Genomic DNA, 18,074 nt, shown 5'->3' on the forward strand with positions numbered 1-18,074 from the left:
AATCAATCCCAACTACCTATCAAAGCTGTTTCCAGACTGAAGCAATTCGAAACAGTTATGTTACAAGAAAATTCAGGCAAGTACAAACGAGTTATTTTTTTTTTTTTTCCTCCTCGAAGAACAAACTATGGCAACGGAGTTTTACGTTTCCATAGCAACTATATGCAGCAGCAGATAAATGCAACATTTTCAGATCGAAGTAAAATGGGGGAAAACGAGCAAGTCTTATTACCACAGGAAATAGAGGCATATTTAGAAAGTTTGGAACCTATCAGCATTCCTGAAATTGGAAGCCCTAGGTATAAAAATATTTTTTCTTGTTATAGCTTAATTATTTTGATATCAGATATAATTTAACTTTTTTAATTAAAGAAAAAGATAAAAGAAAAACTCAATGTTTTATTGAAATGTAAGAGTTTTATTTATATTTTTTTCATTAACGTGTTCCAAATTAGAACAATTTTTTGCTTAATCAGTTTTTTTTTTACTTTGATTAGTTCCAACAATCTGTTTATTTTATTTCGTAAAAGATCGTTTGTTCATTTTAACCGATGTTATTTTATATCGATAGTAATTAAAAGTTAATCCAAATACAAAATAAATTTGTTTGAATCCGATATTTAATTCTTAACAATTAGTTGTAGCTTTATGAAAGATGCTAACAGTTTTTGCAATTAAATTCAGAAAATAAATAGTAATAACTTACATTTTAATGTAATTCGAATTTCTTTATTGAAAATTTATTTTAACTTCGAATATATTTTACATAATATAATGATATGATCCTCTTGTTAAATTGCATAACACAGAGAAGAATTCTCATTATCTGTATTATATACGAATTGAAATTTTTAATTTTGTATAAATGCAAACGATTTTTTTTTTTTACTAAAAATAAATACAACAGATGAAAAAAAATTTAGGAAGACGTTCCTTCTAATTCCATAAAAGCGAGAAATAAATATTTTAATTATTGTTCTAGCTGCTATATTATTCATGCCTAATGTATTCTAAAAATTCAAACAAAAATAGTATTCTTGATATTATTAATAACAAAGTCACAGTCACAGTTATTAATCCTGAATTGCTACTATATTTTTTTTATTTAATAGATGGCTCACGCAACGAGAAAGAATACATAACTTGTCCCTTCAAGCTTCGTTGGATGTCAAATCTGAAAGGGAAGAAATAGTGAAAGAGTTTCTACTCACACTTGAAAAGGTTCATTTCTTTTGATTATTCATTCTAAACCAAAAAGAGTGGCCCAAAATGTTCTGGCGTACTCGCTAATAAATTGTCATGCCAGTAACTTACATGACATTGGCTTACAATAGTTACGAAATTTTAACTTTTGATTTGAATTTAATATGCTCATTGAATTTATTGTGTCATCCTTGGCAAGTTATTTGGCGATTAATTCCTGGCATGAGTTAACAATGCCCAAAAATCAAATTTGTGTCTTAGACACGTTTTTCTCAACCGATTGAAACAAAAATTTCACACAAAACCTGATATATTTAAATCACTGCGTTTTTGAGTTACCAGTTTGCATGTTTCTAAACGTGCAGATCGACAGACGGTCAATCCCTTATTGATTCGGCTCAAAATTTGATAGGTAACTACGCTATAAGTGTTAAATCTGTGTACCGAATCTCATCTATCTAGCTCTCTTCGTTTTGTAGTTAGTGTTAACTTATATTCGAACAGCCGGACTGACGGAATTAATCTGAACATAATTATCAAATATATTCAAACTTTGGCAGAAATCTGCAAATTTGGTGTAAAGACCGTACACCAAATTTCAATCGTCTGGCTGAAAGCGTTTTTGAGTTAACTTTGTCACAGACAGACAGACGGACATTTTCCAAAAATGTGTTTTTTGAACTCAAGAAGGTTATTGTGCAAAATATATTGGTTATTTTATCGTTTCATTTTTACAATATAGTATGGCCATCTTCTGTAAACCAAGTTTACAAATTCATAAAATTATATCAAAATGAGCTATACAATAACTGCCATTTAATATGATAACATTTGACTTAATAATATTGATAAAATTAATCGACTAATAACGATAACTGAATTCAATAAAATCAATTATATTATTATAAAACTAAGCAAAATATATAAAAAAAATACTTAACTAACAGCTATCTATAATTCTTAAAAAAAAAATTTTTTTTAACTCATAAATTGTTTCTTATCAACAACTATTCCACAGAAGTTCATTTATAGTATATATTAATCATAATTTATATTCTTTTCAAAAAATTTTTAACATTGTCGCAAGGTGTGTTTCAAACTATTAAGAATTCACTACATTTCAGTGTCCGTGACAGGATTTTCTTCAACACATTTATCTACCTCAAAATCATCAACATTTATTGCTTGATCTTGCTCACAAAAAACCTAAAAAATTTACAAAATTTCACAAGGTGGCAATGCAATTTTCACCTAAGCAGCAGCCTTAATTGAGCGATTTTAAGAAAACTTTCATACCTTTTAAAAATTTCATCTTTAACCTTAAAATCAGGTTTTTTCATCCATTTTGCTTTCGTAATTCAGTCGCTTATGGTTGTTCAAATTTCAATCAAAGTCTGGCAGTTTAGTTCTCTTTTTAAATAAATCCAGACCTCTGTAGTCCAGATTCCCAGATGTTTCCTTAAAACTGGAGCGAGAAATTTCCGTCAATCGTTAACGCTAGTTGAAAATAAAAATTTGATTGACTCTTTACATAAAAAATAATACTAATCGATGTAATAATCACACCAAACGAATATTCTTTAATACATTTGAATACGTTGTTTCGGAACTAGAAGATTTTGATAATATAAAGCAAATGATAATACCGTGATTACATTAAGAGATACCCACTATGCTTCCACTCAATTTGAATAAAGGTACGGTAGCAATTCTTAAAAGCAAAATATTTTTGAAATGTGAGTTTGCTCATTTTTTTAACAGCAATCGTCAAAAATTTCGAACTCGAGAATTTAACTAACCTCTATGTTTCAGACGTTCCTGCGTTCGAAAAATGCATTTTTGGAAAAGGTCCATCCATTTGTCTGTCTGTGAGAAAGATAATTCAAAGGTCGATAGATAGAGGGCAAAGATAATTTAAGGCGGATGGATGAAATTTGGTATACGATCTTTATACAAAATTTGTAAATTTCTATCGGATTTTGAGCAAATTCTATTCAGAAAAAGTCTATCCAGCTGTTTGAATGTAAATAAACACAATAACTGCAAAAAAAGGTTAAATGGACAAAATTCTGCACACATATATACCAGCTATAAAATAGACACCTACCAAATTTTGAACCAAATCCAACGAAGGATTGACCATCTGTCTGTCTGTACTTTCCGAAACATGTAAAAATCGAAGACGCAATGACTTGAAAATATCAAATTTGGTAAGAAATTTTGTGACTTCAAGTGTGGTTCAGTGTCAGATTTTGGTTTAATCGGCTTCGAAAAACGTCTAAAACATAAATTCGATTTTCGGTTGCTATTAAACTTATTCCAGGAATTAATCGCCAAATAACTCGCCAAGGATTACGCTATAGATTCAGTAAAAATGTTTAATTAATGCTAATTCATTCAATTAAATATTTTGTAATTATTGTACGCCAAGGTTTTGTAAGATGTTCTTTGGAATTACGCCTTTTGAGATAGTATGCGAGAAAGTTGGGGAGATACTGCGCTGTTTTTCAAAAGTTCAATTCCACAATTAAACAGAGTACTGAGAAGGAATGAAAGGCTAAAAATCCATTGCATCAGCCATAATATAATCTCGAAAATTCTATTAGAATCAAAGAAATATTGCGCCTAAATAAAGCTGGTTTTATTAAAAAGTTACTCAATTTAAATTTTGAAACGATGTAAAAGCTGTTTTCGTAAAATAATTTACTCCGAAATTATAAAGAAAAAGCCTTAATGTTTCGCTGAATTTTTAAGTAATTAAAAATCTGGTTAAACGTTTGAAAACTTCATTCTTATTTGGCATCTATTTCCTAAACAACAACTACGTGCCAAATTTGGTAGCTTGAGATTCAAGGTTTGATCTATAGAGCATTATGAACGATTTTTGCAGCATACATCGCAAAATTTATAAAATAGTAAGCTAACCAAATATTATATATTTTTTATATTAAAAATCAGCGAACCTGATTATATGTCGCGTTTTGTCAAATAAAGAATACCGTGAATGAATTAGAATGCACAACTTGCGAGGATACATTTTGGAATAGTACCTCTTCTCTAAATTAATTGGGCCAAAATTTGATCGATGATTTTACATCATAAATTATATAAATTGCTTGCTTAAGCTATCATATTAAAATCCACTTGAGCAGATAGACATATAATCTATCAATTAGTTGATGAATTTGATTCAAAATTTGTTACAGATTCACAAATTTAGAAATAAGTCATATGCCTAGAAATGCCTAATCTATCGACCTGATTGCCCTTTTGAATTAACTTGCATGTATTTTTTTTTTCAGATTCCTGTATTGATTTACGAATTAATTGCAACTGAAATATGGCGACTGAAAATTTTTCCTTTGCTGTTAAAAATGGAGCATCCATCAAAATCTGTTATTCCTATTTATTTAGTTGTAGGTATTATTTTGATAAATTTTTATGGCAACATTAAAAATAATGTTGCATGATTTCATTCATAATGAGTGCTCTTAAAAGTTTTATATATGTATTAGAGTAGGCACATAAAGCTCATAATCCACGAAGACTATTATATGAACTTGTTAATACATCTTTATGTAACAAGTTTACAAAATAGGAACTTTAAAATCAATTATGCAATTTAATTAAATAACACTATTTTTGAATTTAACTTTTAAAAAATTCTTGCTAAGCCTAATTGTTAGTCAATATTAGGTGGAATTTCACTGTGCCAAACATATTTAAAAAAGAATTCAAGCCTTGAATATTGATTTCTAGAAAAATTGGTGAATTTTAAATCCTTGGAAGACAAAACTTATTTTTTTCAATTTGTCCGTTTATTATGCTATAATAATCTTTTATCAATTCACATTACTCGACATCTGATGTTATTGCCATTTGAAGAATGTTTCAAAATGTCTAAAGATTTATATTATAGAAAATTAAATCAAAAATATCGAAATGTATTCCTGCATTTATTATAGCAAACGTTTTATATTTATTTATTTATTTTTTGTTAGTACAGGATGAAAAAATAAATTTATTGCTTTCGTAAAAATATCGTCTGTTCTTAAATTTCTTATGCAGACAAAAAAATTCCTTTTATTAAAGTAAAACTAATAATTTTTGACTTATTAAGTGGCAATGGAATCAATTCATGCTCATATAGCACTTTAAATGACTGTGTCTAAATTAAAATTTGAATCCTTTGCGCTTGTTTTGTTAGAAAAAGAATAAAGCATCACTTCCTAATGTAAAGTAACGCACAATTAAACGTTAGATGGCATGATAAATTACATTTATTATGTGACTGAGATGTTTATTTAAAGAAACTGCACTGTAAAATGCATCCCTGTAGCGAATAGAGTAGACGTTTTCTTTCAAAATAATCATAGAAAAAAAAAACTGTGTGTTATGATAATGGTGGCATACAATTAAAATACTTATCGTTGATTTTAAAATGGATCGATATGTGTGTGTATTGACATACGATAGCTATAATGCTCAAGACATTCTAAGTGTAATAAATTTCAAAATCTGTGCATAACTTTCTATTTTAACTGTAGCTAATCTTCATTATTACTTTATAACAACATATTGCATTATATTTGGAACATGGTATTTCAGCTGTCTTACTTTTTGCTTCTTAAGATAAAAAAATTCAAATAATTTCTTTAAATCAAATACTCTCTTTTTATTTTGTTTTAATAATATACCTAATATCACGATTTAAAAATTGAATTTATTGGAAATATTTCGACCAATTAAAATTTAGAAAATTCTTTGTATTAATTTTGTTTTTCAATAGAAACCATATCGGTTTCACGTTTTTGTTTAATAATCATCATTAATGAAAAGTATAATTTCGAAATAAGGATACTTATTATTTTTGTCTCTGTCATTTGATTGCTAAATTTTTGAAAGAATAATGAAACTTTCTATTACTGATGAAAATACATAAAATTAAAATAGTTAACTTGAAATGCAATTCGTCGCATTTAAAGCTCGAATGTATATTCAAAAATCTTTTTGGAAAACTTACCATTATTGAAAACTGAATTCTAATTATTGACAGATTCTTATAATGACCATTCATTAAAAATTACAGAATAATAGTCCGAGTATTGAGATATAACAGGGATTTACAATTTTGTAAACAACTTTTCAGAAAGAGTGTAACAGTGGGAGAAATGTGTTGAATATAAAGTGCACTAGATACAAAATGCAGATTTGAACTTTTATGCAACATTCGTATTTCTATCGCTATAGCTATACCATGAAGTCGCCTTAGAAACATTTCTGGAAGCTGTATTATTTCATGAAGACGCCATGGAAGCAGCCGGAGACTCTCTTATAGATTTGGTGGATTACTGCTATCGAAATATAATCCAATTTACAAGGTGATTTTCTGAATAATTTCTTGATTAAAATTTTTTAATTCTGCTTTCTCTTTCGGTATATCAATTTTGTTGCTGTTGTTGTTTATAATGGCACTTGCCGTGGACAAGCTTGCTGACGAAGGCAGCGATTTTAAGCCAAGAGAGCGTCTCTTGTTTTTAGTAACACCAACTAGGGTCAAGAGTACATCTTAGCTACTCACGCATCACATTCGCTTGCACAACCCCTTTTTACAGGGGGGGTACATTCACACATCTCACAGATAGAACAGATGAAGAACAATCATGCCCGAACCGGGACGCGAACCCAAGACGCCCAGATCACGGAGAAGACGCGCTTCCCCTATGCCAGGACGCCGGCTATATCAATTTTAAAAGATCAAAAGAGATTCGAAACTCAACCCTAGAATATCGTAGCATCATAATATTTTAATTTTGATTCTTTTCTCTTCATCTTATTTTTTGAAAATTTGTTAACAATTATTGGTTAATGACATACGCGCAAAAAAAAATGTTTATAATATTGTTTCAATACGCATGTGTTTAAATGTAATTATTAAAATAAAAAAAAGTATTGTTGCAAAATGTACTTAAAAATATTTTAAAAACGTAATTAATATTACAGAAAAATATACGGAAATAAAACCGATATTATTAAAAACCTAAATAAATTTTAAAATGGTTTGGGGCGTTAATATACACCAAATTTATTGAAGAAAAACACTAAAATTTAGACAATTTAAAAAAAGTTAATTAAATTTTCATATGTTCTTTCCTAGTAAGCACACATTCCCTATAAAGTAACTATTAATCTAGTTTAATAGCTATAATTTAATAGCAATAATAATGTTCTGATTGATTTTTTTCGGCATTCATGCAGTTTATAAATATGTCAACCTATGAACATCATGGAATTAAAATTTTTATAACTATAAATTATTATTTTTAAAAGGCATTAATTATAATGAACACTTCTTTAAAACTAAAGGCACATGCGAAATACAACAATGAAGATACTAGTTTGTAGAATTGAATTTTTAGAGGAACTGTTCCTCTTGTTTGGTCTTTTGATATTAAAAAAAAAAAAAAAAAAAAAAAAAAAAAAAAAAAAAAAAAACGAATTGGTTCTTATTTGTAATAATATTATTAAATTATTGAATCAATTTTATGACGAATTTGGAATGTGACAATAACAAATGTTTTCCATTCTGAGGCATAACAGTAAGAACAGCATATAAGAACACATTGAATCGTCTATAATGGAACTTTAAGTTCCCTGATGCCCTTAGAAAGAGGCTTATATTAAAATTATTAACTTTTAAATATGTAAGAATATAGGGGGAAATCTTACGACTTTTTCTTTTGGATAATATACTTTATTAAAATATAACATGCAGCATTCTGGCATTTTGAATATCACTTAAAATTTTTTAACTGCTTGAATCTATATTCATAAGCGCAGTTATCATTTCATTTTAAATGTCAAATTAATTTCTTTTTTTTTTATCTTGAAAGACATATTATAATAAATTAATTAATATGTCTAGTTAATTTATTATAATTGATGATGATGTCGTGTCCGCGTTACCAAGGAAAGGGGGTGCAGTAGCTTCTGAGGGTAAAGACCCTGAGCACCCGAGGGCAGAAGTCTGACTTCTAGCTCAAATGAAGATGAAACTCACACATTCGCTTGCACAACCCCTTTTTACAGGGGGGCACATTCACACACCTCACAGATGAAGAACAACCATGCCCGAACCGGGATTCGAACCCGGGACGCCCAGATCACGGGGAAGATGCGCTACCCCTATGCAAGGATGCCGGCAATTTATTATAATTAATTATAACATAATAATTATAACAGAAAGATAAAAATGCTTCCTATTGGAAAATTCTGATTATTCGTAATGTTGTTTATAGGATTTAAAGTGGAAATATTAATAAATTACAGCAGGAGGTGAAGTGGTTTCGGCCTGAGTTTGGCAAATCATTTAGAGAATTTAAAAAAAAATGTTGAAAAAAATAGTATAATAATTTGGTAGTAGTAATTCAGAAATTACACCCATAATATTTTTCAAAGAAAAAAATTTGGAAGTCAAGTCACTTTCCAGTAACGAGAGTAAAAGTTAAATTACCACAGTTAAATTTGGAATAAATGTTGGCATTTCTAACTTAGAATATTCAATTTAATTAATCAGCATTCAATAAAATGTGTTTTAATGCAGAAAAATGTGTCAACTTTTTTTTAAAAAAAAAAATATGTAATAGAATAGCTCAGAAGAATAAATTAGAAAACTTATTTTTCTAATTAGTTTAGAAAAAGAAAAATCAGAAGACCCCATCAGTGAATCAAACGATGATCAAGATGACAATAGTCGCTTAGAGCACCAGAGAAGAGAAATTGCCTTCGAATCTGGAATAAAATGTATTTCTCTTTTATCGTATATGACACAGCATCTGAAAACGCAAGTATACTTTTCAATTTCTATACAGAGGTATTTTTCAAAACTTTAAAATCAGTTCCCTTATCATAATGCATGTCGACGTATTCAGTAAGATATCGTTGAGTTTTAAATTTGATTTGTGATTTTCTTGAGTGTATTTGGCAAGCATATCTAGCGAAATCCAAGTGTCAAATATCATGAGAACATGAAGTGCGACATTACATTTCTTTACTTGAACAATGGTTTAATTTCTCGGATTGATTTTTGTATCCAAATCACATCGTTGTTTAATTATCTTTCTAACTAAATCACAACTTTAATAGCATAACAAAATAGCATACGCAGTATTAAATATATCTACTCTGGCTCCATGAAACAAAACTTAACACCATAACAAACTGGCATAAACAAAACAAAACCTTTCCAGCTATGTGCATCAATAAGTATGTTAGAGGATTTAAAATTCTTTCTCTACGAAAAGAAAGTATATAGATAATTAGTTTAGTTTAGCTATATTAACGTCCCGTTTCGGAACTGCAATATAAGGGCTACAAAGTTTTCTAGAATCATATAATACTCCAAAGAAAATCCACTTCGTTACTATGGTATCTTTGAACTGTGGTCAGATGACGAAGATGACACTTGAGCCGATACTTAACTCTCTAAGTTTCCAACAGATATCTAAATAAAGGTATTCATCAGACAGCAGCAAGGTGAGCGTGCCTTTGGCCTATAGAACATTGGTCTAAAATATACCGAGGTGAATCATCAGAGGACTCAAATCTTTACCAATACCGCGGCTTTGCAGGTATATAAAATAGAGGAATTACTCGGAAAATTAACTGAAAGAAAATAAAAACATAATGCATAAGCGGTCTACCCTATCCTTTCTGGTATACTCTCCAATAAAGGTACTATACCCTTTCCTCTGTATAAAATTTTGGATCTGTGTAAGAAAGCGAATTCCTTGCCATTGGTGAACGATAGTTATGAATTGTAGATCTTTGAAGTGAATCTAGAATTTGTACTGAATCTGTCGTGAAAGTATGTATTTGGGACATTCCGGCCGATTGACACCAAAATTTGATAAGAAATTATAAATCATAGTCACAATGTACAGGATTTCGTTGATTGCATTTATGAAGTACTATCCGCCTTTGGCGACCAGCCGGTTCGCCAGTATTACCGCTCGCTACAATTTTCAATTAAATATTTTAAGTAACTGGTCTCTTAATAGATTCTCAAACAAAATATTTTTAATCTTCAAATTTTGATAGTCATACCAAACTTATACTGTTGTTTAGATCGTTTCGTTCAATTTACTATATATATTTTGCTAATTTGTTGTCATTTCCGATAAGACTTCAACTTTAATTTAAAGTAGAAATGCTGAAATTGCAATTAGTATAAAGATATTTTTTAATGAAACCAAGCTTTTTATTTTATTTATCATTTTATTGTTATTTTATTATTATTATTATTATTGAATATGAGTATTGCTAACAGAATCGCTCGGTATTTAAGTCTTATTTGAACTACAAAATATTTTTCATAATTTATGTAATATCTCAAACAATAATTCAACAAAAATTTCTCAGATTCAGCATAAAATTCAGTTTTTAGTTTTGCTTTCAAAAGGATTGAAATGAAATCAATAAAAATATTTTGTTCCGGCCTATAAATATATTTCAAAAATTATGGTCTAAATTTAATGCAGTAAGGTATCAGATTCTGAGAAATATTCTGGACACACCAAATTTTAAATAAATGAATGAATGTTTTGATTTTCCACGATCAACTAAGACTGATTTATGAAGTTTTAAATGTTAAAAATTTAGAAAAACTCAATATTTTCTTAATCCTAGGACAATTAATCTTGAGAAACCTGCGCGCTGATTGGCGTATTTTCTTTGAAACGATCGATGGAAAATCTGAAATTATCCTTTTTTTATTGAATAGTGATATTCAAATTTTCATAAATCAGTCAGTTTAAGTGATTGATTTAGTTAATTGGAAATTAAGTCTTTTTATTTAAAATATTAGTGTTTCCAAGAACATTTTGTTATTCGTGATTTCCATAGCAGAAGCTTTATGTAAAATCAAAAATTCGTTATTTATTAGAGCATTTATTGAATCAAGTTACATAAAATATAATCATTTTCCATTTAGACCATTTTAGCAGATCTGTGTCTATTACTAAAGGTTTACAAATTAGCTGTGTGGCCCTGATTTGAATGGATATCCTGTTCATATTAAACAAAACTTGCCTTAAAATAAAACTGATTTATTGGATTAATAATATAGAGAGTGTAAAAGATCACAAAATAATTTTTCTTGAATTTATTTTTAAAAAAATATTTCATATTTGTTTCATTTCCTACAGACATGTGCCGAAAATTACATCTTTGCAGATTTCATTTCCAAAAAGATTTAATTTATTTTTAGTTGGAGCTTTAATCAATGTGATGGCAACACTTTGAAAAAAGTTAATTTTTTCCCATGAATGCGAAACGTGCTCGTGCAGCTTAAATTTTATTTTTATTTTGTACGAAAAAAATTGTTGAAAAATATAGTTAAAATATTTATTTAAAAATTCATTAAAAATAAAAATTTAATTTTAAGGTTAAAACATTGGTATCATTTAAAAGATAAATTTTTGATCTTTAACTTCAGGTATAAATCTTTTTTGTGCGGTAATATTTTTGGAAGTTATAGCAGAAACACGTCAAAATTTCGCTTATTTTTTTAAATAAATAAAATTTTAATTAAAAATTCGAAAAAATAACCCCAGGTGCACATTTACGGCCTCCAAAGTATACACGTGCCAAATTTGGTATCTGTAGGTTGAATGGTCTGGCCTGTAAAGCGCCAACACACACACACACACATTGAGCTTCGTTTACTTGCATGCAGACGTATAGATCGACAAACGATTAATCGTTAGATTTGGTTTAAGGTTTGATAAGCATTTATATTTTAGATGCTAAACCTGTATACCAAATTTTATCTACCTAATTTTTTGCGTTTTGTAATTATCGAGTTCAGGTAGACAACTTCCCGTAAATAGAACTCGACAAATTTGGTTGTAGCAGCATTCTAGCAAAACGCACTTTTTACTTGTCTTTTTCAAATACAGACATAATGCCAAAAATAGGTTTTTCGGACTCGAGGAAATCTGAAACGCGTAGATTTGTCAAAATCCCGAGTTCGATTGTTTGGACGATTGCAATACTTGCTATATATTTTGTGTAAGAGATAGCAAAAATGGAAAAGAAAAAAAACGAAGAAAAAAGCTTATTCTATCATTGTTTGTTTAATTCTCATTATTATGAACTGATTTACTTTGAAGAAATATAAACAAATTTCTTCTAAAAACAAACATTTCCTATTTTGTTTTTCAACTTATAATTCCACCCATTCTAAGAAAAATCATAATGTTACAAACCTTTAATTTTGCTTTTCAGTACAACTAGTGTCATCGTAAGAAAGACCGTTGTACGATCTGCCCTGTGCGTGCTGAGTGGGTGCCGCGTCAATGAACTCAGAGCTTGGCGATTAACTTGGCGATCATTTGGCGACTTGGCGATAAATTTGGCGATTTTGGCGACAAAATGGATAATGCTGGAAAATTCGAGAACTTTCACGATCCATCCACTAAGAACCGAGATACACCCAGGTACGCCCTGATTGATCTGGAAGATTCTAGCCCCGCCTCCCGAAACTATAAAAGACAGGCACTCTGAAGCTACAGGGAAGTTACCAACAACCAAGGACCACATAAAGTCCCTGGCATTCATCAAGACCAAGGCTACATCACATCAAATTTCCGCCGTTACAGGAGATAGCTTCTGGCTGAAGCGGGCTCTCCTTAACATCACTTCTAAGCTACAGGGAAGTCGTGTGTGAGGGTAGTCGGAGTCGCCAACAAGTAACAGAGATTTTGCAGGATTAGACAGTAAGCAAGCTGCTGAACTAGCGATTAAATGCGCTGAGTCATTACGATTGATTGGCGGTATTTGTAGAGAAAAAATTTTGTAACAATATTCTTGTTGCCATTCCTCTTTTTCAAAACTTTACAAAATTTAACTAAGAATCCATGAGAAAATAAACCTAATAATGGTTATTCCCAAGACTTTAATCAAATTTTTCTTTCCTCTTTAAAATTTAAGACTTGCTATTTCCAATTTTTTGCAGAATACCTTTAGGTGTCTTGCATCGCCTGCTTGTGGTACACGACATTCCTTTGCTCTTTACAAATCTCTTGTATGAGCCTCCCTGGTCAAAGGAAGTGAATGGTGAAAGAGTGAAGTATGTCGATGGGAAATGGAAGAAGCTGAGCCCCATTGATTTCATGAAAATCAACAAAATAGAAGGACAAGTAATGATTTCTTTTTACAAAACTTTAGTAATGTACCTATCTCCCTTATGAAAAATCTAGCTCGGCAATGCTTTCCTTCGATTTTCATATACTCTCCCTTAATTTGCTTTCTGTATTATACTTTCATATGATTTGAATTTAATATCATAGTCTATTGTAGAAAATTAAAAATGCATTTCGAAATTCTTCATTTTGGTTGACAGATTTATCATATTTATGTTAAAACCTCATTTCGGTTTCCTTTTATCCTTTTTGTTTCCCCCCCCCTTGGGAACATCTCAGAAACGATGATGAGAAACTTCCGGTATGGTGGTTAGTTCTCGCCACCCTAATGGGTAGAGAAATGGAGTGGGAAAAACTACCTCCTATCGATGATGGGACGTGCTTCCCATGAGAAGGGTTGTACTATAGCCGTTGATGATGGAGGACTCGATCATAGTTTCCGCCATAGTTGCTTTTGGGGCAGTCCGGTCTATCAGATTTAATCCGAAATTCTTAGTTACGCATGGCAGAATAGCCAGTCTGGTTATCTCTCTTGTGTTTTTACATTATCGTTTTCGCAATGCATATGGACAAACAATCTATCCGCTGATGTGAGTAGCTTAAATTAGATTCCAATCTAATTTTCCAATTTATTTCCAATCCGTCGATGCTTGGAGTTTAAATTCATTCACTGGTTTCTTTGGTTTTTGAGTTTGTGCATTCAGATGCCCACAAACAAATAGACTAACTGACATTCTACTTGTTGATAGATTTTATTAAAAAAATTATTGAGATCAACTATTCTAACTACAAGCCCTTTTATTTTATCCAACCAAAATGTCTTTTATCTAATTTGCTTCATCTCTGAATTATCGTTTTCACATGCACACGGAAGGATAAACAGATTTCTCGTTGTCATCTTTTGTCCATAATTTGAGAGAAATCTACAATTTTTGTATAAAGACCGCACAGGAAATTTCATTTACTTCGCTCTTTCCATTCATTCGGTATTCGCACAAAAATAGTCTTTTCAGACATAGAGGGATATGAAAAGCCGTGGAGATTCATCAAATTCTCTTCATTTAATTTTTATTTTCTAGTATAAATAGTATAGAGAGGAAGTATTGTAATCGTCAAAAAATTCGAACTCGAGATTCTGACGAATTTCGACGTTTCAGACCACCCTGAGTTCGAAAAACAGACTTTTGGGAAAATGTTCCGTCTGGCTGTCTGTAACAAAGATGACTCAAAAATGCTTTGAGCAAGACAGATGAAATTTGGTATACGGTTTGTATACCTATTTCGTAAATTTCGTCAAATCTTGAGCAAAATCTGTTCAACGAAAATCTGTCTGTATTCGAATGTAAATTACCTCGATAACTACAAAACGAAAAAAAGTAGATAGATAAAATTCAATACACATATATAGAATGGGCATCTATCAAGTTTTGAACTAAATTCAACAAGATTTTTACCGTCTGTTCGTCTGTACTTTTAAAAATACATAAATATGGTAACTCAAAAACTCAATGATTGAAATACATCCAATTTTTTATGTGATTTTGTGACTGCAAGTGCAGTTCTGTGACAAATTTTCGTTCCATTCAGTTGGCGAAAAAGTCTAATTCTACTTTCGGATATCATTAATCTCATGCCTCACATTAATCGCCAAAAAACTCGCCAAGGATCAATAGAAATACTAACCTCACACTAAAGGTTAACTATTGTGCGCCACTGCTATGCAAGACGTTCTCTGGGATAACTCCTTTATTAGAAAATATGTGAGAAAGTTTCGGGGCACCATACCCGCTGGTTTTGACGATTATGGTACTACGTCTTTCTACATTTCGGAAAGTAAAAATTTCAATACAGCCTTAACCAAAATCAACATTGATCATTAGTATCGATCATCATCACCCTTAGAGCTAGATGCTTCATTTAACTTAAACTACACAAATTAGTATATGCTCATAACACCAAAATTAAATATTTCTATCAAATATTGATCCCAATGGGTCAAAGGCAAGAAGACTGAAATATATATTTGATTTTCTTCGCTATATAACGAAGTTAAACATTGAATGAACGCAGTATTAGAGACATCCAAAGTAAGAACATTCACTGAATGCTCTAAAGCGCATTAAGCATGAGGATTTAATGTATAGCATGAAAAATCATTCTCTTGCCAGGATTTTCTCTTATCTGTCCTATTTTTTTGTGTTTTGAATATAATTACTTGATTCCAATCAATAGGTAACAACCATTTTTTATTTCTGGTATTCTCATGGCATACAAATTCAAGCATTTCAAATTTTAAGGCATGTAATATCACTGGACTTTATTTTCATTGCAATAAAAAGACATTCAATAGTTTTCCATATTCTCACTTATGTACAAAAATAAGTAACATTTTACAAATGTAGGTATTTTTAGTTATGAAATACATTATAAAAATTTAAATTAAAATCTAGTCCCTTTTTTCTCTATTTGCAGATCTGGATTGCTCTGATTCAACTTTTACTGAATCCTGACTGTCAGAAAAAGTATGATATGAGTGGATACAAGAAAGACCAGTTGTTAAAAGTAAGGCCTCAGCGAAAGTATTAACAGTGAGAATTTAGCTTTTGCAGCATTTCGATTTGTATTTGTTGCTGTGAAGCACAGAATCAAAGGTGATGGATTAATTAAATTATTTACTAAGAAACACATGTTAAAATAGATAGGCAAAAATAGATAAGCGTGTTTTATGTCATTAAAGAATATGCTTTCTTCTGGAAGGAGAAAACGCTGTCGTTATAGTTTAGTTGAATAACGTGCCTTCTGGAAACTACATGAAAGCGATTTTGGACAGAATCTTGCCATTCTGAATCGTGATAAGATGTCGAAATTGACATCTAAGCCAAAAAAACCTGTCCCTTAAACTTCCAAGCCATGCCATTGGCATCTTTCTCTTTCGCCAGGCTTCTATAGATGTCGGAATCTTTGATATCGAATGTCTTAGCTGAGATTGCAAAAAGGCCACCTTCCTTACAACTCTCCAAAAATTAATCGGATAGAAGATATTAGAATAGTTTAAAAGGAATAAATATTATTGGCGCTAATGAAAGATGCATGATGAGGCCTCTTTACATTAAATTTTTCTTCTCAGGCATTATGTTATTACAACTTTTAATCAACTATTAATTTCATCTTAACCGCTCAGAATACGACTTTCATCTGCTTTATAACCAATAGTTATAATAAAACATTTGTATGATAGTTAGCATTATTACAATTTTTTAAATGGCTGATTGCTTAGGATAAATATTTGAGATGTCATTTATTTGTCAAATTCGCATTGCAAACAGAATCAATTCTTCTTATAATGAAAGAAATAAGTGTATATGAATTTCTTTTAATCAATTAAAAGCATCAAACTGCCCATTTTATTTAAATCTTCTAACTTTGTAGATATTATTAAAAAGTCGTAATATTGCTTCTCTACGCTGATGGATTCCTCAATTCCTCATAAGGAATCCAACAGTATCATTTAGCATCCATTACAATTTCACAGACAGCTATAACGGGTGCTAAATGGATGTCCGGTCACTGACACCCGTGTCGGCATAGTTCCATTAGGACTCAAGCGTCGACGTTTGTTTTAGAAAATTCGACACCCTACCACGGAAGCTGTTAAAGCAGAGCTCTGCAGACGAGAGAAGTTAGCAAAGGTGAGACTAGCACTCAAGCGAGTGTATTGTCCTCCTGCGAGCTTTGTGAGCGCATTGTGCTATTGCTTAATATGTTTAATAGTGATTAGTTGCTTGTAAGCTGTTTATTGCGATTGCTTTTTGTATACGATTCAGCTGTATTTGTAACAATGTATTCTTGTTTTTGAGTAGAAAAAAAGAATATTTACACTTCATTGAGCCTCTTGGATTTTTCATCGTACAACTCAAGGGTTGGATTTTTCGAATTTTCCGTTATAATATGTATGATAGTTTAAGATTTATTATAAATCTTGCCACCTGTTTTTTACTTCCTCTTATAAGAAATGCATTAAAGTAAAATATTGTCATCAGAAAAAATTTGACCTTAAGATGTTAAGACAAGTTTAAGATTTTCTTGAATTCGGAAAGGTCATTTTTTGGAATTATTTTCGTCAGTTCGTCTGCGTGTATGTCAATAAGGTATTTTAAGAAGCAAAAAGCTAGATAGATAAATTTTAGCACCAAAATCTTATATCTGCCCCAAATTTTGAAACCAATCGATCAAAGACAAGATGTACAAAAGGCAATTTTGGTTCTCTTGCTAAACGGTAGGGCTAAACGCAAAAGTATATAAAAAAGTTGCAAGGAGAACACTCCTATTGACTCTTTAACATATTTTCACTTTTTACTTCATTAAAATTCATTCAAAATCAATGAAATGAAATGAAGAAGCATTTATCAAAAACTAACCACCTTTCGGCGATTAGATGTTCCTTTGAGAATGCTAAATGTGCTTAGTTCCTATTAAATCGCTTGTGCTTAACTTGATGCTCATGATTCCTTTAACAACGCAATTTTAACCATCAAATCGACATAGACATTACAGCTATGCTGTTTCAATAACCTTACATCTATTCTGTAAATTGTATGCATGAACTTTCCGAATGGAGTCAAATCTCTTAACACTATAGAAGTATTAAAAACGTAACGGTCTTAGTAA

General features: G+C 30.6%; 1 protein-coding gene across 1 annotated transcript in view; it reads left to right on the forward strand.

The window, feature by feature from the left end:
- The first annotated feature begins 204 nt into the window (after positions 1-204).
- LOC129975372 (zinc finger MYND domain-containing protein 10-like) overlaps positions 205-18,074 on the forward strand; it is a 30,760-nt gene continuing 12,890 nt past the window's right edge. Inside the window, exons 1-6 of the mRNA XM_056088435.1 lie at positions 205-299; positions 1,113-1,221; positions 4,506-4,619; positions 6,454-6,584; positions 13,220-13,403; positions 15,879-15,968. Of these exons, the coding sequence (XP_055944410.1) occupies positions 205-299; positions 1,113-1,221; positions 4,506-4,619; positions 6,454-6,584; positions 13,220-13,403; positions 15,879-15,968 (723 nt within the window). The remainder of the gene's footprint in view (positions 300-1,112; positions 1,222-4,505; positions 4,620-6,453; positions 6,585-13,219; positions 13,404-15,878; positions 15,969-18,074) is intronic.

Source organism: Argiope bruennichi, chromosome 7 (genome assembly GCF_947563725.1).
Source record: "Argiope bruennichi chromosome 7, qqArgBrue1.1, whole genome shotgun sequence".
In the NCBI taxonomy this organism is placed as follows: domain Eukaryota; kingdom Metazoa; phylum Arthropoda; class Arachnida; order Araneae; family Araneidae; genus Argiope; species Argiope bruennichi.